This window comes from Poromitra crassiceps (assembly GCF_964638095.1).
Source record: "Poromitra crassiceps genome assembly, chromosome: 13".
Lineage (NCBI taxonomy): Eukaryota > Metazoa > Chordata > Actinopteri > Beryciformes > Melamphaidae > Poromitra > Poromitra crassiceps.
Window position 1 is genome coordinate 27,917,726 of NC_139644.1, and position 27,850 is coordinate 27,945,575.

At 44.5% G+C, this 27,850-nt stretch overlaps 2 protein-coding genes across 2 annotated transcripts; one reads left to right on the forward strand and one right to left on the reverse strand.

The window, feature by feature from the left end:
• Positions 1-395: 395 nt before the first annotated feature.
• LOC310788082 (uncharacterized protein) lies at positions 396-3,361 on the reverse strand. The gene is made up of 2 exons (XM_083649576.1): positions 3,149-3,361; positions 396-2,481 (listed from the first exon to the last, which is right to left on the reverse strand). The coding sequence occupies exons 1-2, from the start codon at positions 3,338-3,340 to the stop codon at positions 745-747; spliced, it is 1,929 nt and encodes a 642-aa protein (XP_083505702.1). The 5' UTR covers positions 3,341-3,361; the 3' UTR covers positions 396-744.
• A 4,068-nt stretch (positions 3,362-7,429) lies between these two features.
• On the forward strand, positions 7,430-27,670 carry cacng4b (calcium channel, voltage-dependent, gamma subunit 4b; the record flags this gene model as incomplete). The annotated part of the gene is made up of 4 exons (XM_083649588.1): positions 7,430-7,652; positions 19,970-20,053; positions 21,465-21,605; positions 27,156-27,670. 4 exons carry the CDS (start codon positions 7,430-7,432, stop codon positions 27,668-27,670), a joined length of 963 nt encoding a protein of 320 aa, XP_083505714.1.
• Between the last annotated feature and the right edge of the window lie 180 nt (positions 27,671-27,850).

Here is a 27,850-nt window from a genome sequence, read left to right on the forward strand (position 1 = left end):
CTGGGCGCATGGCAATTGGCAAGGAATACACTCAGGACCCAGCAGCACCAGAGTGATGGTGTGGCCATCTCCCTCTCACACACACACCTCCATCTCCCTCACACACACACCTCCATCTCCCTCTCACACACACACCTCCATCTCCCTCACACACACCCCGACAAACACAGGCTTCTTTCAAATAGTAATACGGTAAGTCATCTGTCTGTGTAGTCGGCACTGCATGCAAATCAGGCGGTCATGGGGTGTACTCCCATTCCATCACTAATCTAATAATTACTTTAGGGCTCCAAACCGTTTTCATTAGAGGGAAGAAAAACAAAGAAACTGTCTTTCCTTGTCTCTTTTTATGCAATATAAAACATACAGATAGGAGATTAAACAATGGTAGAAAAAACAAACTAGCCCAACCTAAAATCAATTGACCCCTGTGGCTACTTAAAAACAAAACAAAGCACAGATTAAAAAATAAAAATGTGATTTTGTTCTTTTCAGTCCTGTCCATGATTGTCGATTGGCTGTTTCACAACACAAGTATGCCATTTCAGGGTGTGAGATATCTCTATGCCTATCAAAACAGGAAAGGCTAGGTAAATAGAAAACACGTCTGAGCTCAATTGTTTGAAATAGTAAGCTAATGAGGTTTTTTTCTTCTATCAATCAGATTTGAGCACAATGCGATTTGATTCTGTATCAATTAAAAGGATGAGGAAAAAAGAGTCACTGAAAATCTCTGTAGTGTATTCACTCAGCCACAGCTGTGACCACAGCAAGAGGGCACACGCTGCTGTTGTATCTCAGCAACTGAATGCGCTCAAAGTAGTCGTCAGTCAGGTAGGTTCTTTGCGAGGTCACCAGGTTTCCTTTCTGACTGAAGAGGCGCTGGACGGGGGCCGGGGAGGGCAAGGTGGTGTTGTATTTGAGGAAAAGCTGCTTGACTCTGGGGAAGTCCTGCAGGCACTCCAGACTCTTCCCCGTTCCTTCAAGGTACTTGCGGATCTCCTCCATCACTCCCCGCTGCTGCATCTGAACAGCAGGCTTCACGGGCCCGTAGCTAAAGAAGTCGTCCTCAGATTTGATGGTTGACACATTGACAGGCACACTGGTGTTTGCCTCGACTTCGGGGCACGGCTCCATTTGGGACGCCTCCGCCGCCAGCAGCGAGCACATTTCATCTCTGTCCGACGCGGACATCCACCACAAGCGGAACTGAGGGGTCGTCGCCGTGGCGATCTTCGCCTCTGTGCTGGCAAAGAGCTCTTGGAAGCGCACGTCTATCGCCATTACAATGGCGTTGATGACCTCGCCGAAATACTTTGCCCCATCTTTCTGCTCGTTCAGCTTGTTCTTCAGACTGAGTATGGTTGGGATGACCAGACCCAGGTAACACTTCTGCTCAGCCTGGAAGAGCTCCAGCGCAAAAGCGAGCGGGTGGAACACGGCCACGTATTCCCTCAGGAAGGCCATCTCCTCCTGCTGCAGCCGGGTGACCTCCAGGCGGGCGCACAGCTCCGTCAGCTCTCTCTCCGTGAGGGAGACGATCTTCTGCACAGCACAGTACTCCACGTTCCAGCGTATCACAGCCGGAACAACCAGCGCCATCTTGGCTATGTCTTGTGCTGCATCCATCGCAACTTGCAGCTGGTGGGATTTGCTCCAGATGGCGAACACCTTGGCCATCGTACTGTAATGCAGCTGGCACATGGAGCCCTGTGACACGGCCTGCCAGAAGTCCTCAGTCACAATCAGATCCAGGGTGTGTGACGCACAGTGCTGCACGTTTGGCAGGAAGAGGAGCATGTCCTGCTCTGGCTCACCTTCCAGTATAGTGGCCACATTCTCATAGAAGCCGATGTCGTCGTCATTGTCCTGGTTCTCCACTGCAAACTCTTTGAACACGCCGACAAAGGGGCTGCCGTTATCTGTGACGGTGGTCTGGACCTTGCTTTCGATGTTGTAGTTCACGTGGATGTCGTGTATCCGTCCGGCGATGGCGTCGTGTGTGCGCCTGCCGTGGAGGCGAGCGAAGCCCAGAGCAGCAGATTTCCTCTCCAGAGAATTGGCATCGATCCAGTGGCAGGTCATCCCAAAGAAGCTCCGGTTGTTGGCTGTCCAGACGTCGGCGGTGGTGCACACGTACTGGACGGTGGCAAGTTTTGCCATCAGCTCCTCTCGCATGCTGGAGAAGCCCAGGTCCACCTTTGTGAACAAGGTGACTCTGTCCATGGACTTGAGCCCCTCAGTTAAGCCGGCGATCAGTTTCCTGAAGCCAGGCTGCTCCAGCATATAAAATGAGTGGCAGTCCTCCACCACAAAGTTGTAGATCAGATCATCTATCTTGGTTTGTGTCATGGATTTTGAAATGATCTCCGCCTTCAGCTGCTTGAGCTGGCAGCTCCTGCTGGCCTCACCGTTGTGTTCCTCTTTCTTCCTGCCCCTCTTCACCCCATCAGGCCTGGCCTCACAGCCCAGATGTGTTCTCTGAAATACAAACACGTTTTGTTATTCAGACTAACATGATTTTGTTTACTCATTAGTTAATAGTTTCTGAAGTAGGATACTGCTGGTCTATTATTTAGAGCAGTGGTCCAGGGGACCACCAGGGATCCTTGAGGGGGTGCCCAGCAAATTGATGAATTGTTCAACTTAATTATTGCATGTACAAGTAATAGTGAATACAATGAGACAATGCAGAAGAACGACCGTTTTGACACTATTGGATTCTGGACAAAACCATATAAACAACAATAGCAATATTTTCAGATTTGGGTCTGAGAGACACAAATCTGATGCTATGTGGCCTTAATGTGTTACTAAATTAGGGTATTTAAATGAAAACGGTTGAGACTCACTGTTTTTGAGGATTCTAGTTTACATAACGTTAGGTTTAGAAACTTTTTTGTGCAAGAAAAAGGCGAGAAAAGACAAGAAGATGTTCTTAAGTGCAATACTAATAATATCCAGTAACGTTAAAGTTAAAGACGCACAAAAAGAGCTTCCAACACCACGAGTTGCTAATCAGCATGCAGCTAATGTACATTGTAACGTTAATCACGGGGTCGGCTACTCATTCATTGACTCTTTGAAACATTAACCTGGCAGGCAGTGGTCATTATAAAAACCAATATAGTTATTTGATATAACTTACGTCTAAATGCTTCTTTAGATTTGATGTTGAGGTCTTCGACGTAGACAGCAAATTAACCTTCGGTAAACACAGATTACACTGCACGATGATATTTTTCCCTTGATCTGCCTTGTACGTAAAATGGTGGCGGTAACGCCAAGTATGTATTGCGGATTTGGTCTCGGCGCTGGTATCATTGAGATCCACTTCCATTTCGGACACTAACTCTACTGTTATTTACGCTTTGAAATATAAGAAAAGTATCGTAATCCGATTTAGTAATCGTGATTACATGTAAAGTAACGATGGCGGCAGAGAGATCCTCATGAAAAAGGGGAGGCCTTTGTTCAGATGTTGCCTAGAGACGAAGGAGGGAGGAGACAGTGACATCACTACCTCTCACTACCCTCTGCGACAGCGCCCCATGCGCAAAAGGAGAACACTGCAGTGAGGGCTCCTTGGAGAAAGGCACTGTGGTTTGTACGCGTTTTAGCGATGGTTGTAGCCAACAGTCTTCTCCTTGCTATGTTTCTATTAGGATTTTTTGTCTTTATTTATTTTTTCTCCCTCTTCTACCGCCGACTTTCACTTGGCTTTCCTCTAGTCTTCCTTCTCTTCGGGGCTTCCATGCTTTCAAATCAAACGGGATTTAGCGCCACCTTGATGGCATTAGTGACATACTGAAGGCTCTTGTATGGACTGGATATTGTTTCAATGGAAACATTGCACTTATTAGGCAGACAACCCCCCCCCCCCCCTCTCTCTCTCTCTCTATCTCTCTCTCTCTCTGTCTCTCACACTCACACTCACACACACACACACACACACACACACACACACACACACACACACACTCTCTCTCTCTCTCTCACACACACACACACACACACACACACACACACACACACACACACACACACACACACACACCTACACACACACACACACACACACACACACACACACACACACACACACACACACACACACACACACACACACACACACACACACACACTCTCTCTCTCTCTTTGATCTATCTGAATACACCACAGATCATCAATGGTGATTCAGAATAGCTCAACAGTGACCTCCCACTTTTTCCCACAGCTCCCAAGAGACTTCCCCATTCATTTTCTCCATAGATGTTGAGAAAAATCGTTGTATAAAGAGTTTTAAGCCTGGAACCAAGCCAACCAAGAATGTTTTTGCTCCAAGTGAAATGTTTGATGGTCACTCATGATTCTGTCGCTGGCTGGTTGGCTTGGTTCCAGGCTCTTTATAGGCTAAAGATTATTCAAAACGTCTATGGTGAAAATGAATGGGGAATTCTCTTATGGAACCAGAGTTGTGAAAATGTGGGTGGTGTGGTTGGTGCTAGAGTTACATAAGATAGGCATAGGCAACACAATAAGTAGCCCTATGGATAAGAGATTCACATTCAAGATTCAAAAATCTTGAATCTGAATCTCTTATCCATAGGGCTATGTATTGTGTGTGTCATTTATAACATAAGATAAACTGTTGTAACATATGAGGGGAGTAATACACCAAAGTAAAAGTTAAAACAATAATGTATTAAAACTAAGGGAAAATAACTAGACAAAACAACATTATACAAACTAACAGAACAAAAGGTGCATCGTGAGGAGGGAGAGAGAGACTGAATGGTCTGAACTGAAGGTCTTGCTAAGCCCTATGAGTGCACCAGGCCAAGGTGCACCCAATCAGCCTAACGACCCCAACACTATAGGCTCCTGCAAGACAGGGCCAAGAGAGTGGGAGGGTCATCACACTTTTAATGTTTTATTCCAGAAATTGTTTGAAACCCATGGCCAAAATAGTCATATTCAAGATACAAGATACTTTGTCACTCGATGTACAAGTATACACACGTCTGAAATTCTTGAGCTGTGTTATGTTCCATTACATATCGTTACCGTCATCATCATCATCATCATATTCTATCATTGTGTTACTTATGATTGGAATTCTAGTTAAAATAAATGATTACCCTATTTGCTGGGGACCCCTCAAGGACCTCCCCGGACCCCACGTTAAGAACCACTACACTGGAGGCATAAAGCCACCTCTGCAATACATCACATACTAGTTACAACAGAGCCAGACAAAGAAGTTGATGTGATTCATCAGATTATTACCAACTGTTCTGCATACACCATCAAACATGACGACGACGACGACGACGACGACAACAACCACAACAACCCTTTGAAGGACTGTCCTAACTCACTTATACATGAGTATGTCTTGTGCTGTCCTGTCCAACTCTTTTACCTGTAAGTTACCATGTTTGACTGCTATTCCTTCAAACCTACCAATTCCACGCATATAGGCCACAGTACTGTACATTCACAGCAACCGTTTTGAGGTGATAAAGCAGGAAGTAAAACAGGTGTAAACAATACCATTAATGATGGTTCCATTCCATTTAGGTGCTCCAGTGCCAGGGCCCTCATTAATGTTATTGGTTACACCTCCTACAATAAGTGTTGCTTTTGATATCACAATATGGTGGAAATGATACTACTACAATGCCCTATAAGTAAGTATTTTTATTTCTACAAAAGCAGAAAACAGTAGGCTGCTACTGCTGTACAAATATATTTAAGTCAAAGTGAAGCATTTTAAACTCAGAGTAAAGGTTACTGAGTTACTCTTTAGAAAAGAGAACTGTCTGCTATGCCTTTCCCAGAGTTTAAACTTGATTCTTTATTGCAAAACCTGGAAATGACAAAGTAAAGGGCAGATGAGTGAAGGCAGTAATGTCTGTGAATGGCTCCACCATGTGAAGATGGTCCAGTTTCTGACGCTTATGGAGAGCCACAAATGCTGGGATGTTTAAAGGTTAAACAAAAAGAAGAAAAAGACTGAAGTACACAAACATATAATAATAATAATAATAATAATAATAATAATGATGATGCATAATAGCCTATCACTTTCCAGTAAGGAGAATAAATGCAATTATTTCCACCCTGCCTGATCAAAGTCACGTGCGTGCGTGTGAGAGTGCTTGGTTGGACACTACACTACTCAGCAACAGGTGATTTGAACAGTCGACTGACACACATACACACACACACACACACACACACATACACATACACACACCTACACACACACACACACACACACACACACACACACACACACACACACACACACACACACACACGCGCGCACACAAATAATCCGCCAACCAGATTGGACTTGGAAAGCAGCCAATCAGATGCCTCACTGGGGAGCTAATGGTCCCTGTTGCTCCTATAGCTGTATCCTGCCCTATGTTGACTTTTACTATTAGATCTGAACATCTAGGGGTCTATTGCTCTGCAGGAGTCCGTTCAGAAGTCACTCTAAATTAAGTAGCCTACTGCCTTGTTATGTCATAACGAGTGTGTAATAAACTGTAATAAACGATTACTCTCGGACTGTCACTGGTAGCCTACTCGGGTTTCCTCTGATAGGAACAGCACACTGCTCTCCTGTGGCAGTCTGGGGAAATCCGATGAGCCAGAGTGATTTACAGTGTGCTTGATGGCAACACACTCAGTAAACAACTAATTGCCTTTTTAATGGTCTGGTCCACGGGGGATTGATTGGCGGTGCAGAAAGCCGTTGTGTCATTCTTCTCTCCCTGCCCCCTTGACAGCTGCCTGCTTGACAATATTCAGGAGACACACACACACAAAAAGAGAGACACATTGTTTAGCTAATTAACCATTCCTTCCCCAAGTAATTAAACATTTTAATTGCACAAATGTGACGATTTAATTTAGGCTAAATGTTTAATACGAGTTTTTTTGTTTTGTTTTTGTTTCCTTAATTTTCTTCCATTGGTTAGATTTGGTGAGGGTGGGGTCTCTTTTTAGAACCACTGACGTAGTAGTCTTTGGCAATGAGTTTAACCTTTAACCAAGCAGAGACAGTCCGTGTGGGAACAGAGGAAAGTGTTTTTAAGACAAAAGATACAGTGAAGTGGTGGTTATGTGTTGTGATGTCCCTGCCATGCTCTCCTGTGCGCTTCAGACCGGTGCGCACTCAGTGGGGTGGGCACAGTAGGTGTCCTCTCGTGTTCACAGCAACCAGTTGTTTGTGATCATCAGGTGAGCCGATATTTCCTCTGAATACTTGAGCTTCAGGAGTCAGGAGAGCAGAGGAGAGCAGAGGAGCAGTGAGAACGCACTTCCATCTCCATCAGTATGGCCAGAACCTCTGCGCCTTGACGCGCTCCGGTGCGCGCGTGTTGGACCGGTGTGTGGACTAGTATGAAGCGCCATGGCTTGGTGTGAGCGCGGGGTTCAAACGCTGCTGGCCACCGTGGGGGCTTTCACCGCCTTCAGCCTGATGACCATCGCCATCGGCACGGACTACTGGCTCTATTCGCGGGCGAACATCTGCAATGTCACCAATGCCACCACAGACGATGGCCAGTCGCAGCCCAGAACCAAGAGGGGCGATCTCACCCACTCCGGGCTGTGGAGAGTCTGCTGTATTGAAGGTAGGCTGCTCCAACTCGTCTCAGTTTGGGGCTCTAGGGTGGGACCCGATGAAACAGCGTAACAGAAAGATATTCGGGCTGTATGTTTGCATGTTCTTTTTGTAGAGTTAATGCTCTGAAGTTCTGAACACACATTCAGAGTGTGCCCGCTCTATCAACGAGGAGTCTTTTGTTTCTCAGTGAGTTGAATAGTCTATCTATGCGTCTTTGCGCACGTCGCCACGTCTCCATCAAGAGCTAGAAGTGTTTCTAACGGGGATAAAACTTTCAAAGGTCATAAAAAGCTTGAGAAAGCATGGAAGCACACTTAACTATGCATTTTCACACCAGCTAGAGCTACAACTTACTTAATGAGACACTGCCGAAACAAAATGAATAATGTAGCCCAAACGCTCAACTCCTGCGGCTGCCAACTTTTACATCACTGTTTCAAGCCTAGCCTACATGACTAGACTAGACTGCAAAATAATGCGATGTCAACTCATGCGTTTGAACCCATTCACTTTACTTGTGAGCCGGCTGCTGCAAGGAAATGTCATTTCATATCTTCATTGTATGTGATGCTGTTGCTTGGCAACATCCCTGAAATTGCTATGGAAACATGACCCGTGATTTAAAAATAGATGACTCCGAGTTCACGTCATGTCCAAGATATTATTATCTGTCAGAGAACATCCCATTTCACCTGTTGATCTTTATTGTTGTGTTTTTTGGTGACCATTTGTTGTTAATGGTTATCAGCCACACATGATGTGCGCTGGCAGTGACGTCAGAAGCAGACAGACAATTCATTCATTGACCAATTTGTCTCGCGGCCACCCCTTGACTTCTTGCCTCAGCTCAACGAGGGAATCGATGTGGCTGTGGATAGATTTGTAGCCTACAAATCACAAACTTCTGTCCTCAAAGAAACTGTCACTGAAAGAGAAAGAACAGGCTGAAATATATGGGGGGAAATCCACCCAAGCCAAGGCACTAGCCACAGCGATATTTTGAGTTTTTAGGCCTTCACACTCACAGAGCCATTGTGATATCATCAGCATCCCTTACCTGATGTCATCAGTGATGTCACTCGTGCAATTGTGATCTCATCAGTGATGATGTCATCAGTGATGTCACTCAAGGAATTGTGATGTCATCAGTGATGATGTCTTCAGTGATGATGTCATCAGTGATGTCACTCAAGTAAGTTCGCTGCTGAGTTTTGTCTGTCTGATTTTGGCGGCAGATCTCTGCTTTGCTCAGCTCAACAGTCATGGTCAACCAAGACATACCTGAGGCCTTTCGACTGAGGGCCTGGTATGACCAGGAGGGCTACGCTCTAAACAGCCAATCCGAGGTCAGCAGGCAGCAGGGCAAGGGTCAACTGGAAAACACTGAGCGACGTTAAGGATGATGTCATAACCACTGATGATGTCATATCATGCCCCACAATCATCAAGTGATGATGTGGCATGAGTTGACATGTTTGGTCACAACCCCCCAAAAAAGTGCACCCATGGCGCATCGTCTCCAGAGTCTCCACCCTATACAAATGGAGATCGCGCAGCCCTTCAAGGTGATCAGATCAGCATCAGTGATCATTTCATTCAGAGCAATAGAAAAAGAAAAAGAAAATGCAAAAAGGCAAAGGTACAAGAGTGTGTAGGCTATATATTATATATTAAGAGTGAAGGAACTACTCATCCACAGAGCCGGCAGCGCTTATTTCTACCGTGCCTCATTGTTTTGCCCTCGAGGTCTCATGTCAGACGCAGCTCGGCCGCTGCGTGACCTCACCCGCAGCTTGGCCTAGCCCGCTCAGACATTTCATATATGCTACAATTTAAAGTGCTTATTATTATTATTATTATTATATTGATTTATTATTATTATTATAATTATTATAATTATTATTATTATTACCTTTATTATTATTATTATTATTATTATTATTATTATTATTATTATTATTATGATGTTTTCTTCTTTAGTGCTGTTGCCCACACATATATATGTGTGCAATAGAATCCCAATATGTTTTGGCCAATCAAATATAGGTTATATTTTGAATGGATGTCATCTGCACATACATTTTTGTAGATATTTATTTATTTATTGGAACATATCTTGAAACATTATTTAGTCTTGTTTAGGTCTATAGGTGAAATGAAGGAGAACATGAGTAGGCACTTCAGAGGTGCAGAGAGCTGTGGTGGCCGGGGGAGGCGTTCATCCTGAACAGAACAGCGCACTGTGTTCCTGTGGCAGGTAGCAGAGCGGATCCTCAACCACACACACAGGAAACGTGACACTTAGCATTTCTGGGGGAATAGACAAAACAGAGTGTGTGTGTGTGTGTGGGGGGGGGGATCAACATATTAATCCAATTGTTTGTTTTGTGGGTTGGGATGAGCTCAGAAACTTTTTATAAGTGTCACATCTTAAGTAAATTACACATTTCTTTCAATCGTTTATTTATTTTGGATGTAACCTATCTTCTTTCTTTTGTTTTTGACCTTTGTTGACCCTACTATAGCTTAAGGGCCCTTCATGTTGGTAGGTGTGTAGAAACAACATGCACCATGGAGGACATGTACGTAGGTTTCTCTTTCATTTTTCTTTTGACCAAAGCAGAGAGGCAGCTGAAGCTCTGTTTGCTTTGCTGTCTGAAAACCGCCGTTGCCTGGACACTGCACTCTCACGTTCTGCGTAAATCCTATACTCAGTGGTGAATCAGTGGCTTCTGTGCACAGTTTCCCCATGAGATCTTTTTCATTCACATTTTCAAAGCCTTTAAAAAAAGAAAAAAGAAAAAGCTGTGACTTGCAATGAGCCCGTCAAACCCAGGGCTCATATAGCCTACAGCCAGGGCTCCAGCCTGTCAGACAGCATTAGCGAGTCATGCTTTGCTGGGCTTGGCCTCTGCTGAAGATGGGCACACAAGACATCCGTGTTGAACACCCCGCTGGGTTACGACACCTGCAATTTATTGAGAGTCATGCTCGGTTAGGCGCCTCTCTGCAATGTGGCCAGACTCACAGTCGACGCTTTGAGACCCCAAGGAACAGCGAGGAATGACTAATAGCAAAGCCAAATGTTATGCCAAGCATGTCTCCCCATCGCTGCTTTGAAGCGAATAATGAAGCCAGATAAATGACAGCGGATGAGACTGAACTGATGTTGATGAAGACTTTGTTTGGAGGGCATACTTTACCCAAACAAAGGCTAGTCACAGCAGTCTCTCACGTGGTCATATTGTCACATAATTCGCCCCTGTTAAAAACTACAGGCCGCTGGACAGTGGCTCTGTTGTCATGGAGACTCATAAGTATAGAGGAGAAGACCAGGACGGAAGAGACAACCCCCCGCCCCTCCACCCGGGCCATAATGAAAGCGTACACTAGGTTATTGACGGGGACAGCTCTGTGTGTATCAGCGCTGCCGGGGAAAACATCGCCATGTTTGGCCAAATAGATTGAAGCAGCAACACAATCTTTCTCTCGGCGACAACACACTCCTGTAACACACATCGAGGGGCGATATTGACAACATCAAATATCACGGTATTTTAGACCAACTACCTCGATAATGTGACGATATTTTGGGGATGAGTGTGCTCATCTGTGAATATTTGCACACAAGCAAAGTTTGAAGTTTAGTGTGTGTATGTGTATCTAGTCTCTATCAAGATATACAGTATATTGCCCAGCACTACACACATATCTGTACTTCTTCTCTCTGTGAAAAAATACTCCTGTAACACGTGTACATCTCTGTATGTTTCTCTCCATGACAACACACTCATATCTCTGTGGAAACAGCAGCCATTCAGGAGTCCAGAATGACAGATTCAGCACTGGACAGCTCCCCTCTCAACCCCCTGCCTAGTTTAATGAATGTCTGTCTCTAGTCCCTCTGCTCAACAAGTGCTGCCTCCTCTTCAGCAGGCCCACATGACATTTATGGAGCTGAATGAGCTCCCTTACAGTTAGGTCAGCGTTGCCGATTCAATTAGAGAATAGTTCACGTTTCTCAATAGCTGCCTCAGTGTTTTCTTTCTCAGTGTTTGTTTTTGCAGATAGAAATGATGAGGCCAGGTTAGCCACCATAACTGCTTCGAGCGGACCTCATTTGCATGCGAATCGGCGAGGCTTTAGAGAGGCTGTTGCTCATGGGTGACTTGAGTAAATAAAAACAACTCTGAAAATGGGCAAAATATAATTGAATTAATAATAATACGTTTTCATGGACCCCCTTGAAAACGAGATGGTCCATCTCAAGGGGCTATCCATTAAATAAAAATATAGAGGGTGAAAAGGTGCAAAGAGGGAAAAAGTGGCAAGTTGGGTGGGTGTGGGTGGGTGGGTGTATTGGTGGGTGTGGGGGGGGGGTGCATGTTGGTATCCCCAGGTTGTTCCACAGGTCTGTAATTAAAATGTGACCACTGGAAAGCCATGCAGGGACACTAATTATCCAGCAGGCCCTAACTTCCTCTTCAGTCACTATCATCCCTCTCTCCGCTGCTTGATGTGCGCTCTCTCTTCTCATCTCCGTCTCTTCGCTCAAACCTGCAGCAGGTTTTCACTCCTCCACTCTCAGCATTGTTTCATCTGCCTCCTCATGCGCATCGCTTCCTCTCCTTTTAATGAACTTCTGACATTTCCCTCCTTTAATCACATCACACGTACCCACACCTCCCTTTGTGTCCATGCCCTCCTTTTCTTGTCTGGTCTAATCTCCTCTCCTCTCACTCTTGGCATTTAAATGTAGGTAACTTTTACTGATCTATTCAAGGGCCCTTAACTTCTACGTTTCCTGAAGTAGCAGTGCTTCTACTGTTACGATACTAGAATATCACATTCTTTCCATCAAATGTTCCTGTTTGTCCAGCCTGGCTCTGGGGCGTCAGTCTACCTTAGAGGGCATCACCAAGACAACAAACACAATGCAGACCTGGCCGGTAGCCATTATCCTGTTGAGCGCATGTGAAAAGATTCCTTCTCTGCTGCATGGTTCAAGTTTGTGGGAAAGTTTGGGACAAACTCAAAGAGGCAATGAGTGTCTGGATTATTATCTGATTCATTTCCCAGACACAGTAGAATTGTGTCTGTAAAAAAACAAAAAAAAAAAAAAAAATGTTATCTCTACATTAAATATTACAAGTGCAGTGCCCATTCCCCTCCCTCCCCTTCCCCCCCTTCACACATCATACTCTCCCACTCCCCCCTACTTGAGTGATCCCCCCCAATTGGTGGAAACCCAGGCCGTTATTGAAAATAAGAATTTGTTCTTAATTAACTTGCCTGTTTAAATAAATAAATTGATGATGAATTGCATGAAATTCGACAGTGCACTTTCTCAGGTCCCCAGTAGCGCACGTGCCAAGTTTGAAGTTGATCAGATGAATAGTTCTCTATGGTTCTCAAGATAAACCACTTTTTGTGTTGCTAGTAGGTGGTGCTATGACTATGCACGAAATTCGGCCCCACACTCTGTCAGGTTCCCAGCAGTGCACCCACCAAGTTTGAAGTCGATCGGACAAAAACGGTTCTCGAGATAAACCGCTTTTTGTGTTGCCGGTAGGTGGCGCTATGAGTCATGACTATGGGCATGTCTGAAATTCGGCACCACAGTCCCCCTAAGTGCACTCCCCGAGTTTGAAGTTGTTCCGACGAACGGTTCTCGAGATATGGACATACATACAGACAGTCGTCTTTATTAGACAATCGCCTTTATTACAGTAGATAGATTATTATGCAAATTATTCTTAGGCAGTGGTCCCATTCACAGAACAGATATGCGATATGAATTGTGCAATATGTAAAATACAGATATGAACATAAAAAAACCCATATTGTGAAAGGGGTGCTACACATGTATTGTCTTTTTTGGTCATTGTCTTGGCAACTTTAGCGTTGCAGCACACCCAACAGTGTCTGACAAAGACTGACGAAGTCTGGACAAACAGGAACCTGCCGGATGCACATCGGCTGCCTCAATGGTGGAAAGAACGTATTCTAATATTGCAACACTAACAATATAAGCACTGCTACCTCAGGGAAACAAGGGTTATTGAATCTCAGTAAATGTTACCAACATGCCAAAATGAGGGGAGGAGAAGACAGAACAAAGAAGAACACACCTAACAGTTTACACGGGTTGAAACATCTCAATTCTCCTCCACAGACATGGATACATACTACTGTATGCACAGTTACACCCCAAGCAGAGCGGTGTTTGAAGTAATCGCACCCCGGTGACAATTTAATTAACCAACTGTCAGTTATATCAACACTGAATCGCTGATGCGCCGCCAAATTGCTTTTCTCTCATCCTCACACGGAGTCCAAATCTAGAGGTTTGAATAATTACACGGATGCTTTTGTATTCTGCTCTGCCATTCCTCTGTGTATTCATCTTAACAAGTCCCCAGTAACAGTGCTCTGTCTGTTCACACAGCTCTATAACAGCTAATTACACCACCTGCTGTAAAGCACAGCACAGAGATGCTCCCTCATCAGTGTCCACACTCTCCCTCCCAGACCTGAAAGGATGGTGCATGGCAATACTTGGCAAAGCAGAACAAAGCTGGCTTAATCCCATTTGCTGTAGATCTGTTATGGGAGAGCCAGCGGGCTTCTAGCTGGGTTTATTGAATGGACATCGCCCACCGGAGGCTATGCACTTCTAGTGGTATGCAATATTAATGTCACTTCTCAGAGGTTTATTCATCCATCTATTTGCAGTGCCATTGAAGTGGGAAGAGGTGGGAGAGGGGGCAGGTGTAGCGCAGCAGCTCGTTGTCATGATAGACTGTTACTCCTGGAGATGCCAGGAGGAGTGGAGGGGCAAGTGCTGGCTTTGATGGAACAGCGCTATTGGTGTATTCCACTGAGGCTGCCTCCTTATTGGCTGAGCGGAGTTAATTCACAATAATGACGACGTGCATCATCCTGTGACAGCTGTGTGTGTGTGTGTGTGTGTGTGTGTGTGTGTGTGTGTGCGCGCGTGCATGCGTGTGTGCGTGCATGTGTGTACATTTGTGTCAGCAGTCATGTGCAGTGGCTGTAGAGATCTGTGAGCGGACAGCGAAGGCTGAGGAACGCCCGCCCGTTGTTATCGAAATGCAACAAAGCTGTCAAAGGCATCCTCGGAGACGGTTTATGCAAATGAGCGTATCAAAGACAACCTGGGGTTGCCATGGAGAGGAGGAGGAGCAGCTCGGCATGTGGTGCTTTGCTACTTCAATCAGGCCCGGGGAGACCCATGTACGCCCATGTCAACTTACCCCCCCCCCCCCCCCCCCCCCCCCCATGAAAGTCTACTCTGTAACATTAATTCCCAATCTGTGACAACATAGTCAAATATCAGCCACACCCTCCAGACGTCTTGATAAGCAGAACTGTGTTGAGGCTTCAGCAACATTCAGCAAGATGTTGCACCTCTTCCAACACCTTTCTTTGTCACCAACAACCATCTGTTTGTCTTTAACCAGTCTGGTCCCCAGAATGACATGTCAGCATTCTACCTTTCCGCAGTCCACGGACACGTAGAATATGGTTCTATAATCGTTTTCTCAACAAAAATACACTGCGTATGACGGTTCTAGAGGAGTGTTATAGAGTGTCATAGAGTCTGCTATTGAACGAGCGCGGTGGTCAGTAAGGGTGATGTGGCCGGGGTGGATGAAGGGCTGATGGAGGGCTGTGCTTAATTCCCAGTCAAGTCTACATTTAAACCCTGAGTCACATTGAACCCTTTTGTTATTTAAGCCTAAGTTAACCAAACCATAAGCCTAACCTTAACCAAGTTGGTTTAAGTCAAGTCAAGTTGATTTGTATAGCCCCATTTCACAAGCATGTCTCAGAGGGCTTATGTGTCTTGTTAGGTCTAAGCACTATCAATAAACAGGATTGAACACTCTCCTATTAAAGAGAGAGAGAGAGACAGAGAGAGAAAGAGAGAGAGAGAGAGAGAGAGAGAGAGAGAGAGAGGGAGGAGGGAGAGAGAGAGAGAGAAATAGAGAGAGGGGGAGAGAGGTGGAGAGAAGGGAACAGGGGGGGAGAGAACAGAACAGGGGCTGGGCCTGGGTGATACGGTTGAAATCAATCATTTTTACTTGCCTCAACATAAGCACAGTTGTTAAAGTTGTTTTATGTGCGTATTATTGTGTTTAACATCGGAAAGGCAGCAAGGTTTTCAAATTAACGTTGTTTTGTTTCAAATTTATGTTGTTACCTTCAGGGAGGAGATTCCGTTCCCTGCCCCTACTAACACATATGTTCAACCACCCACCCATATACCTACCACTACCTACGTGGCTTTTCATCATCTACTGTTTTGATGTACTTATTGCTTGCTGACTATTTATGTATTGCTGAACATACTGTATGTTGTATGATGTATGTGTATGATAAACTGACCAGATGGTTTTGTTATTTGTCGTGTGATCTGAAAATAAAGTACTTTGACCTTTGAACTTGAGATTGCAGGTTTGCAGAGACGTCAAATGGCACGTTTTAGAAACTGATTTAGCAGACATTTTGTTTCAAATTTTGTGGTTTGCAGACATGTGAAATGCCAATGTTTTATCCTGGCGATTGGGTTGCTTTAAATTTGGTGACAAACTGTCTGTCCTTTTCCTGTAATATTGTTTGCACGGCCCTAATTTTTCCCTCCGCGCGCGCTCTCTCTCTCTCTCTCTCTCTCTCTCTCTCTCTCTCTCTCTCTCTCTCTCTCTCTCTCTCTCTCTCTCCCTCTCTCTTCCCCATTTCCTGCTCATTGCTTCCTGTGGCTCTTCTCTACAGCCTACATTTAATATGTGGCCTCCATCTCCTCCGTCTCCCACAATCATCCTGCCATCTCCCCCCATCATCACACCATCTCCTCCCAGTTCCCCAGCTCTCTCTGCTCCACCCCCCCCATTCCTTTGCTCTCATTGCTTTTTTGTTTCATTTCCTGGTACCTCCTTCCCTTCTTTAATCTCCGCTCCCTCCCTCCCTCCCTCCCTCCCTCCCTCCCCCCCTCCCCCTCCCTCCCCCTCCCTCCCTCCCCCCTCCCACCTTCCCTCAGGGCTAGTCAGTATTCAGACTTTTTATTTCATTTTATGAAGGGTCCATCTGACAGCCTGCATGCATGCGCACACGTGCACACACACTAACCTTAGACACTGAGCTGATAACTGTCACTCATAAATCACAAGCCCAGAGGCCTCTGCTTATAATCAGATTCCCAATCAGTTGCAATATTGCCTCTATTCCTTCCACCCCCCTCCTACACACACATACACACACACACACACACACACACACACACACACACACACACACACACACACACACTCACACACACACACACACACACACACACACACACACACACACACACACACACACACACACGGGAGCCGTCAGACAGGCTGGAGGGTTTGTGCTGAGAGAGAGTCTGGAGAACAGGGGAGGGTGTTGTCTTTTATTCACTTTAGGAAAAGAGTGAACGTATTTGACCTCTTCAACATTTCAGTTCAATAGAAACACTCTCTCTCTCTCTCTCTCTCTCACACACACACGCGCACACACACACACACACACACACACGCACACACACGCACACATACACACGCACGCGTACAAAGGCTACGTTGAGTCGTGCTTTTGCATTTGATTAGAAATTTACAACAGCAATTAACAGACGTAAAGGTGTTTGTATCTGTGTTATCTAAGCTGCTACTTCTCCAGCCACGTGAGCCACATGTCACTGTGTATTTCGTCAAAGTCTCACGTCACTGCTTGAAATAGAGCGCAGCGCCCTTCTTCCCATCAGCGGCTAGACACAGAAACATGTGCTCCATTTCCACCTATTTGACGCTCATTCATTTGATGTCCCTTATTAAGAGGCAGACCTACTTCATGGATAACAAAGCGTGCCACAAAAGAAGCTGTGCCCCAGGCCGTGAACCATGTGCTCACGCTGGGGGCACCTTGGGAAAATGGCGCTGACAGGTGTCTGTCACAGATATGAAGTGATAGTTTACGCCAGGCGAGGGCAACTCTAATCCGGGCTTCAGCCATTGGGGATGAGGTGGGATGAGGGACAGACTTACTGTAAAGTCAAGAGGAGCTCACTCCAGGCTCAGTCCACTGAATATATGAATGTTATTTCCCCCACGCTGAAGCTCACAAACACGCAGGCTCTTCAGCGTGATGAGCACAGCCCACCTCTGGCTGCTGTAGCCGGAGAGAGAGAGGCCGCTCGCTGCTCTAATGGTGAATGAGTGTTAGCCTGAGAGCCTGCAGCATTTTACACTGCTGTGTGTGTCTATCCATTAACACCCCCCTACACAAGGTGTTGTTTACACTCCTGCACAATTACGCCTGCAGACTTCTGTTGGCTTTAAATGCTTAAATACATCTCTCTCTGTCTCTGTCTCTGCCTCTGTCTCTCTGTCTCTCTCTGTCTCTCTGTCTCTGTCTCTCTCTCTCTCTCTCTCTCTCTGTCTCTGTCACTCTCTCTGTCTCTGTCTCTGTCTCTCAGTCTATTTCTCTCTTATCTCTAAAAGCTGCCAGGCAGCAGCCATCATGGTCTTTTGTTGTTCAAAGAGGCTTGGTGTTCCTCCTAGCGCTGCAAATCCATTCACCTGAGCTGGATTTGGACACGCGCCACAACCCACCAAATCCCTCTGGGTAATGCGTTCTTAATCACGCCGAAAAACGCAAACGAGCGCTGGTCTCGTTGGTTTCTTCCTGTGATATGTGTGTGTGTGTGATGTGTGTGTGTGATGTGTGTGTGTGATGTGTGTGTGTGACGTGTGTGTGTGATATGTGTGTGTGTGATGTGTGTGTGTGATGTGTGTGTGTGATATGTGTGTGTGATATGTGTGTGTGTGATATGTGTGTGTGTGTGTGTGTGTGTGTGTGTGTGTGTGTGTGTGTGTGTGTGTGTGTAATATGTGTGTGATATGTGTGTGTGATGTATGTTTGTGTGTGTGTGTGTGTGTGTGTGTGTGTGTGTGTGTGTGTCTGTGATATGTGTGTGTGATATGTGTGTGTGATGTGTGTGTGTGTGTGTGTGTGTGTGTGTGTGTGTGTGATGTGTGTGTGTGTGTGTGTGTGTGTGTGTGTGTGTGTGTGTGTGTGTGTGTGATATGTGTGTGTGTGTGTGTGTGTGTGTGTGTGTGTGTGTGTGTGTATGTGTGTGTGTGATATGTGTGTGTGTGATGTGTGTGTGTGTGTGTGTGTGTGTGTGTGTGTGTGTGTGTGTGTGTGTGTGTGTGTGTGTGTGTGTGTGTGTGTGTGCGAGCGCGCTCGGCTGTGAGCTTCATTTTGCTGGGCTCCACATATACACACGGGACCGCCGCCAAAAAAGGGTCAAAGTCTCATTTCTGCTTGGCAGTCAAAACCACGAGTTGATATTAAAAAGATTGTTGCTTTTGTTATGCAATTAACGCATAATGAGTCCAATGTAATGGGTCGATAAGCTAAGTTGGAGTGTCTACTTATTATAACACTGAAAGAGGAAGAATGATTTCTACATTATGTATTCGCCAAAAGAGCAGCAACAGCTTCCTCCTCAGCGGGGCCGTGACACTCCACACGGTCTCATCTCCATGTGGAGATTCTTGCATTAAACATTATGAATAAAACATGAGCTCGTCTGATGTAATGTATTTCCACACTGTGAATGACACTGAATAGAAGATGTCAAGTTCACATGACTCTATAAGGGTCGTCTCTTCTTTCTCAGGCTGCAACACCGTATAGACGTGAAAAACAACTGACCTCCCACTCCACTCTCCTTTATCTGAGACAGGAGCGCAGCAGTGTTTTACCGCAGCGAACATGGGTTAACATACAGGTCACTGGGGAAGTAGATAAACACATCACAAGTCAAACCCTGCACAGCCAATACATCAACTTCCCTCAAAAGAGGATCGTATAGGCTACAGGAAACGGATAGGATTGGATCCTGCTTGTGGGTGAAACAATCCTATGTTTCTAAAGGGCTGAGCTTCAATGTTTGAAATGTGTTTCTTAGACAAATATAAATAGTGAAGAACATGCCAGTGTGTGAGTTTCTTTCCAGCCTTTGCCTTTCCATACTTTAAATCATCTAAAATACAAGATAGCTTTCATTTGTTTAACACTCTTTTTGGTCACTGCAATTCCATTATTTCTTTTAGTTCTGATGTCTTTACTATTATTCTAAAAGGCGAAAATAGTGTGTCCAATCTTTTGACTACATAGTCATAGTGGGTAATGAGCTGACAGTAGGCTTAGTGGACTGTTATTTATCATAGATATGGAGGCTTGACCATCAAATCTGTCTTTGTCCTGCAGGCATCAACCAAGGCAGCTGCTACAGGATAAACCATTTCCCCGACGACAATGACTACGACACAGACAGCTCTGAATACCTCCTGCGTAAGTGCTCTCTCCGCTCTTCTTCTGTGTTTGTGTCTGTCCTCGTCAGCTCTCTCGCTCTGCAGGCAGGCCACTGACTCATTATTGTCTTTTGACAAATGTCTCCTACAGAGACACTCTCACACGCACCCAGAGTGAGGTTTGATTAGTTTAGTCAGATAGATAGATGATTGATAGATATATAGATAGATAGATTAGATAGATTAGATAGATAGATAGATAGATAGATAGATAGATAGATAGATAGATAGATAGATAGATAGATAGATAGATAGATAGATAGATAGATAGATAGATAGATAGATAGATGGATAGATATCTAGATAGATAGATAGATAGATAGATAGATGTATCCTACAGGGCCACTCTCACACACACCCAGAGTGAGGTTTGATTAGTTTAGTCAGGTAGATAGATGATTGATAGATATATAGATTAGATAGATAGATAGATAGATAGATAGATAGATAGATAGATAGATAGATAGATAGATAGATAGATAGATAGATAGATAGATAGATAGAATAGCATTATCAGACTGTGACACCAAGACTAGCCCGTGTCTATTGGTTTTCTGACAAAATCAAGTGTTATGCCTCATAAAGAGTATGTTGTTCTGCCATCGCTGCACAGCGTCCATCTTAATAAGTGTCTTTCAAATCTTATTTCTCCTTAAAAGAAGAGAAAATTTCTGCCAACTCCACCAACTCAGGAATTTTCTAGAAATTAGTGTCAATTGAAACAAATCAGAATAAGGCAGTTCTCTGCACAGCCTTCAAGAAAATTATATCTTGATTCTAAAGAATTCTACAAAAAAGCAGATTTCCATTGCAACAAGTGATATTATCTATAGCACCATTAGCATATTTCTTCACTTGCATTGAGAAATTCTAAAAAACACTAAATGACTTGTTAAAGGAAGTCTTTGCTCATCTTCAACCAGCTTTGTTTCATTACAATGTTGCTCAGTAATATATGCAAATGAACAATGTTTACCTTCCCTGTGTGTTGCCTGCACCAAGAGCTCCCGGTTCACCTGCTGGCACAAACTCCAGCTCGCCGGCTCATATTGCTCTGCATTCGTCTGTCTGTGGATGTGGGCATACAAAAATGTAGTTCCAATAACAACCATTCGAGCTAGGGCAGCTTCAAGATCTGTTGCTCTTCCGAGAGCCAATAACGTCACTGGTTCACGGAAACTAGGCTACAGATCTCGAAGCTGCGCCTCAGAGACACAGAGAACATGAAAAAAATATTGTTGTTTTTCACACAATATATCCTGATTTTTGGGTAGATAGAGATATGGTTGAAAATTGGCAAAATGTTCCTGTAAGATGGAGATTGTTTTGTGCTTTTGCCCCTGCGTGCGGCTAACTGTCAGCACCGCCCCCCCCTTCCTCCGTCTCTGTAGGTGTAGTGCGCGCCTCCAGTGTGTTCCCCCTCCTCAGCACCATCTTGCTGATGCTGGGCGGCCTGTGTGTGGCGGTGGGACGCATCTACAGCAAGAAGAACAACATCCTCCTCAGCGCAGGCATCCTCTTCGTGGCCGCAGGTGAGCTGGGAAGAGTGAGACGCACACAATCAGAGATGCACACAGACAGAGACGCACACACACAGTCAGAGATGCACACAGACAGAGACGCACACACACACAGTCAGAGATGCACACAGTCAGAGACGCACACACACACAATCAGAGATGCACACAGTCAGAGACGCACACAGTCAGAGACGCACACAGTCAGAGAGGCACACAGACACTAGTGTAGCAGTAGATGCCTACCAACACGAGGGTCGCAGGTTCGTATTCACATGTTACCTCCGGCTTGGTCGGGCGTCCACACAGGCACGACTGAGGGTGGAAGCCGGATTGGGGGTATTGTTTGTTTTTGTTTTTGCCAGATGTGACCATATTTGGACCAGAGCCGCTGCTCTGCTATTGGTCCGTGATCAACAACCTACGCAATCACTGGACAGGCGACATGTCAATCACGCCCCAAAGCATAGCCTGCTTTATTGTCTATTTTACTCTAAATTGGACCATAATTCACAAAATGAACATCATGCTGTATCGAAGAAAACTTTAAACTAGCGATTGAGGCCATAAACTCATCAGGAAAGTGTTTACTGAGGTAATAAATCAAGTGAGAATTAAGGTGATTTCCCCATTGACTTCTATATAATTTGACTTTGTTTTGCAGCCATAGGGATAAACGGATGAGTTACATAAAAATTCAGCCCACCTACAGTTGTCATCAAAGGTGAATTTAGCTATAGAGACCGAAACCGTTTTTTAAATCCCGGCTGTAAACATGTTTATTTCTGCTGTAAAGTCGGGCATCTTAACACAGGGTCTATGGGGATTGACTTGCAATTTGTCCTAGAAAGCAATCGTAAAGATGGACTTCACTCCCCATGCAGAGAGGGTCAGGATCTGTGTTCATCACAAAGCTCCCAGAGGAACGAGGGTCTGCACACTGTTACAGCGCCGACACACATCATTAAGGGACTCAATAGCAGAGGGAGACCTGTATTCACCAGGCTGATGAACCTCCCCACATGGAAAGAATCTATATGTACCCTATATGTTTTAATATAGGGCCACATATAGTTTTCCCATATATGGTGCATACATAAAATTGGCAGTTTTCCTATATTATATGTACATATATGTACCTATATGTATAGGTACATATATGTACCTATATGTACATATAATATAGGAAATCGGCCAATTTTATGTATGCACCATATATGGGAAACCTATATGTACATATATGTACCTATATGTAGGATTTAAAAAAAAAAAAAATAGCAGCGCCCACGGGATTCGAACCCCGTTCTCCAAGGTTCAAGCCGTGCGCTCTAGTGCTGAGCTATACATCTTCTTATACTAACCAGAGAGCCGGGCACATTATATACTCTCTCGCACACAACGTAGACCACAATTGTCAGCGATCGGGAAGTTATTTTATGTGATGCGTACGATCGTAACAGACTAAAATGATGTTGTGTGTGTGTGTGCATCTATAGTCTGTAGGCTGTACGGCTTCAGAGGTTAACTTCATTTAACACCAGAGACTCAGGAGGTAGGCCTACACAGAGCCTCGTATAGTCTGTTACAATAACATAGTGTGCCCAGAGCACCTCGTTCCGCACTTGGTGCAGACCGGTGCAGACTTGCTTTGGTCTAGTCAGTCACAGCTAGTAAGTACTTGCGCATGCTCGTTGCTGCAGGAACTGAATTCATTATTTTATAGTATTGCGCTAAACTATTAACCATAGTTGTGTCCTGGAAGCTTTTTGCTGGCACCACATAGCCTATAGTCCCATATTTATGATATTTCATGTGACATAAAATGCGTTGAAATGTAGTTTTCGTGTAGATCAGATTTCAACTCTCAGTTACACAATAAAAGACAATAAAATGCCAATTCACACACTATCAATATTGTCTCTATTCCAAACTACAACAAATGTTTTAACAATATGATGAACCAAATTGTGTTTTTTTACACGTTTACGTTGTAACCGCATTTTAGCCGGTTGAAAAGAGGGTGAAATTAGGTCTTAGACGTTCAAACCCAATATCACCCAGATTTAAACTAAAAATCAACGTTGAAAAAACGTTTTGTGCTCGCTGGGTATATATGGATTATGACACAGTGTATACAAACAGATTTGTAAATGACCTATATAGGAGGCATATACCTTGTATTGTGTACATATATGGCCTATATGTGGATATAAAGAAGTGAGACCTATATGACCTGTATTATGAACATATAGGGCCTTTATGTGTATATAAAGAAGCTATATAGGAGACATATATGCCCTGTATGTGCACATATAGTACCTATATGTGGATATAAAGAAGCTATAGGAGACCTATATGCCCGGTATATGCACTTATATGCACCTGAATCTGGCCTATATGCAACCTATATGCGGCATAAATGTGGCCTATATGCGCATATATGCACCTAAATCTGGCCTATATGCAACCTATATGCGGCATATATATGGCCTATATGCTCCTATATGCGCATATATGCACCTAAATCTGGCCTATATGCAACATATATATGGCCTATATGCTCCTATATGCGCATATATGCACCTAAATCTGGCCTATATGCAACCTATATGCGGCATATATATGGCCTATATGCTCCTATATGCGCATATATGCACCTAAATCTGGCCTATATGCAACCTATATGCGGCATATATATGGCCTATATGCTCATATATGCTGCATATAGGTTGCATATAGGTTGCATATAGTTGCATATATGTTCATATAGATTCTTTCCATCTACACACTGTGGGTTCATGGCCTCATCATTGACCATTATTGACTCGTCCCACTCTCTTATTGGCTTCCTTTGTCTTCTCACGTCCCCTCTCTCTTGCTGCTCTTTCTCTTCACTCCTTCATCCTCTCCATTTCACTCCATGCTCGCCTTCCTTTTCAGCCTTTCATGTTTCTGCAAACCACGGAAGTGTTGAATCTCAACGTTTGTGAATCAAAAATACGTTTCATATCAACATTACACAGCCTGTTATTACACCTCACCTCCCGTCATTTTGTTACGCCAACGGAGGTCGTAACACAAGGCCGTAACTAGCTATGAGCAGGGCCCAGACATGAGTCTTGCCCACCCAATCAAAAGTTAAGAAAATATTGTAACAAGCTAAGTGTTGGCAGTGGCAATAACAGGCAGAGAGAGAGATTATTTCCGTTTTAGTAGCAGCTCAGAGGGGATCACTGAACTGCACACCCGACTCACCCATGGTGCCATGCCAACATTGTGAAGCAATGTAATTAACATGCATAACAGCACTATAATACCAATAAGGTAAATACATGTAGCCTAAAATAAGTTGTTGGTCCCCCATATTAAACATAAACATAACGAACATAAACATCTTCCCATATCTGTCAACCTGTCACAAGTAGGTGGCTGACTCCTACTGGAACAATTTGGTGAACCCATTACACTTAACTCTGGAAATGGCTTCTACACCCTGCTTCAAATCGTTCTTTATGAATTAGAATATAATGCAACTTAATCCCCATCCCCAAACCGACAACCTCTGGCAACCTACCGCCAACGTTGCCCCCTACCCTAATGTAGCAGGCTAAAATTGGCCCTGTAGTAACAGCCCAGAATCAACATCTGTGTAAAAGGGTGAACTGGCAAGATGGGAAGCCCATTCATTCATAAAAATGACAGGAAGATGAGGAGAAGTTTTAACAGCTCTGCAGAGCCAAAGCATAAATAACCTATGTTCACTATTTGGTTAATCATATTGTTAAAACATTTGTTGTAGCTTGGAATAGAGACAATATTGATAGTGTGTGAATTGGCATTTGTCCATTTTATTGTGTAATTGAGAGTTGAAATCTGGTCTACACAAAAACTACATTTCAACGCATTTTATGTCACATGAAATATCATAAATATGGGACTATATAGGCTATGTGGTGCCAGCAAAAAGCTTCCAGGACACAACTATGGTTAATAGTTTAGCGCAATACTATAAAATAATGACTTGAGTTCCTGCAGCAACGCGCATGCGCAAGTACTTAGTCGCTAGCTACTAGCTGTGACTGACTAGACCAAAGCAAGTCTGCACCGGTCTGCATCAAGTGCGGAACGAGGTGCTCTGGGCACGCTATGTTATTGTAACAGCCTCTATACAAGGCTCAGGCCCGGCGCCACGAGGGGGCCTAAGGGGGCTTAGCCCCCTCAGTTCAATTTTCGGCCCCCTCACTTGAAAAAGTTTTTTTTTTTTTTTTTTTTTTAAAGAATAGTTAATCTATAAAGGCCAGTTAGGCAATGTTTGTACCTGACATGTTTAGGCTGCTGTTTCTGCAGTCTTCATCAAATTTGATCAGTTTAAGTTGATGTAGGCTACCCCCTGTAAACATAGCTCTGTTGTTTCAGAATTGGCAGGGAAGCGCTATTTGCTGTGCTTTGGTTGTCACAAGGTGTCAGAGATGTAGCTATTTATTCAATTTGAACCTATGAACCCTTGAACCTCTATTAATGCCTTAATCTGCTGCTGTGAAATAAATGTTTTATTTGATTTTGAATAGTAGTCTTTCTTGTGTTGTTATTGCGCTTTTCAGAGGTTATTATGGTTAAAAAGTCCAGAAATAGGCATAGCGGGTATATAACCCATGTTTTACGATATAAAAATATCATTAAAAAAAAAAAAAGAAAGAAAGAAAAAAAAAAGATCAGCCCCCTCGCCAGGTATAACAGCCCCCTCAGTCATTTCATCCTGGCGCCGGCCCTGACGAGGCTCTGTGTACCCCTTGAGTTTCTGGTGTTAAATTAAGTTAACCTCTGAAGCGTACAGCCTACAGACAATAGATGCACACGCACACAACATAATTTTAGTCTGTTACATAATATAATCTCGTACACATGACATAAAATAACTTGTCCTCCCGATCGTTGAGCCTGTGGTTTGTATAATCATGTAGTCTACAAGTTGTGTGCGAGATAGAGTATATATGTGCCCGGCTCCCAAAATAATATAAGTAAATGTATAGCTCAGACCGTAGAGCACTCGAGAACGTGGTTTGAATCCCGTGTGCGGTGCTGCATTTTTAATTTAAGATCCTGGTGAAATATGGTCTAAATGTGAACGTTTAATCAACGTCTGGTGAAAAAACTTTCACTCTTGAAACTTTCTTGCACGTTTTTTCAACATTGACCCTAAATGTTTTTTAAACGTCTTTTCAACATAAAAATGCTCGCTGGGGTGTTTCCAAAGTATACGTTTCAACTGTAAGTTACATTTAACATTTTTGTTATTTAACCCTAACCCAAACCATAACCTTAACCAAGTTGTTTTAGTTGCCTAACCTTAACCAAAGTTGTTTTATTTGCGTAATGTTTTCAAATTAATGTTGGAAATGCTCTTGTGGTTGGTAAATGTTGATAATAGTTTTGGTTCACAAACGTTGAGATTCAACGTATCCATGGTTTGCATTAGACGTAAAACGGCGGCATTTTTATCCTGCCGACTGGGTTCTTGTTATCTCTCTGCCTCATTTATTCTCTCTCCGTCTTCTCGTTTCCCAGGCCTGAGCAACATCATCGGTATCATCGTCTACATCTCCAGCAACGCGGGCGACCCCAATGACAAGCGCGACGACGACAGGAAGTACACCTACTCCTACGGCTGGTCTTTCTACTTTGGCGCCCTCTCCTTCATCGTGGCCGAAACGGTGGCCGTCCTCGCCATCAACATCTACATTGAGAAAAACAAGGAGTTCCGCTGGAGGGCGCGGCGTGAGTTCATCCGCTCGCTCTCCTCCTCCTCCCCGTATTCGCGGATGCCGAGCTTCCGCTACCGCCGGCGGACGTCACGCTCCAGCTCTCGCTCCACGGAGGCGTCGCGCGAAAACTCGCCAAAGAGGGCGCCGTCTTCCGGCGGGCCGTTGGGCGAGCTGTCCATGTACGCCCTGACGAGGAACAGCGTGACGGGGAACGCGTACAGCCCAGAACACGAGGCGGCCGCAGAGTTCCTCCAGGTCCATAACTGTTTCTCTAACGACCTGAAGGACGGGCTGAACCGCAGGACCACGCCTGTGTGAGGGGCTGGAGGGATGGGAGAAGATGAGAGTCTAGTGGCCGACCTGTTGGAGGGCTTGCGATAGCCAGCCGGAGTTGTAGAGGGCGCCAGAGAGAGTGACTGTCCTGATTGACGGGACTAATAGCCACCTGGACTGAAGACGAAACCGAACAGAAACATGAACAGAACTTCTGTTCTTTTG

What these genes read in the sequence shown, in the direction of transcription:
- LOC310788082 (XM_083649576.1), bottom strand. Translation starts at nt 3,340, where the DNA reads ATGGAAGTGGATCTCAATGATACCAGCGCCGAGACCAAATCCGCAATA. An exon ending in ATCTAAAGAAGCATTTAGAC is followed by an intron (nt 2,482 to 3,148) that starts GTAAGTTATATC and finishes TTTGTATTTCAG; the next exon opens with AGAACACATCTGGGCTGTGA.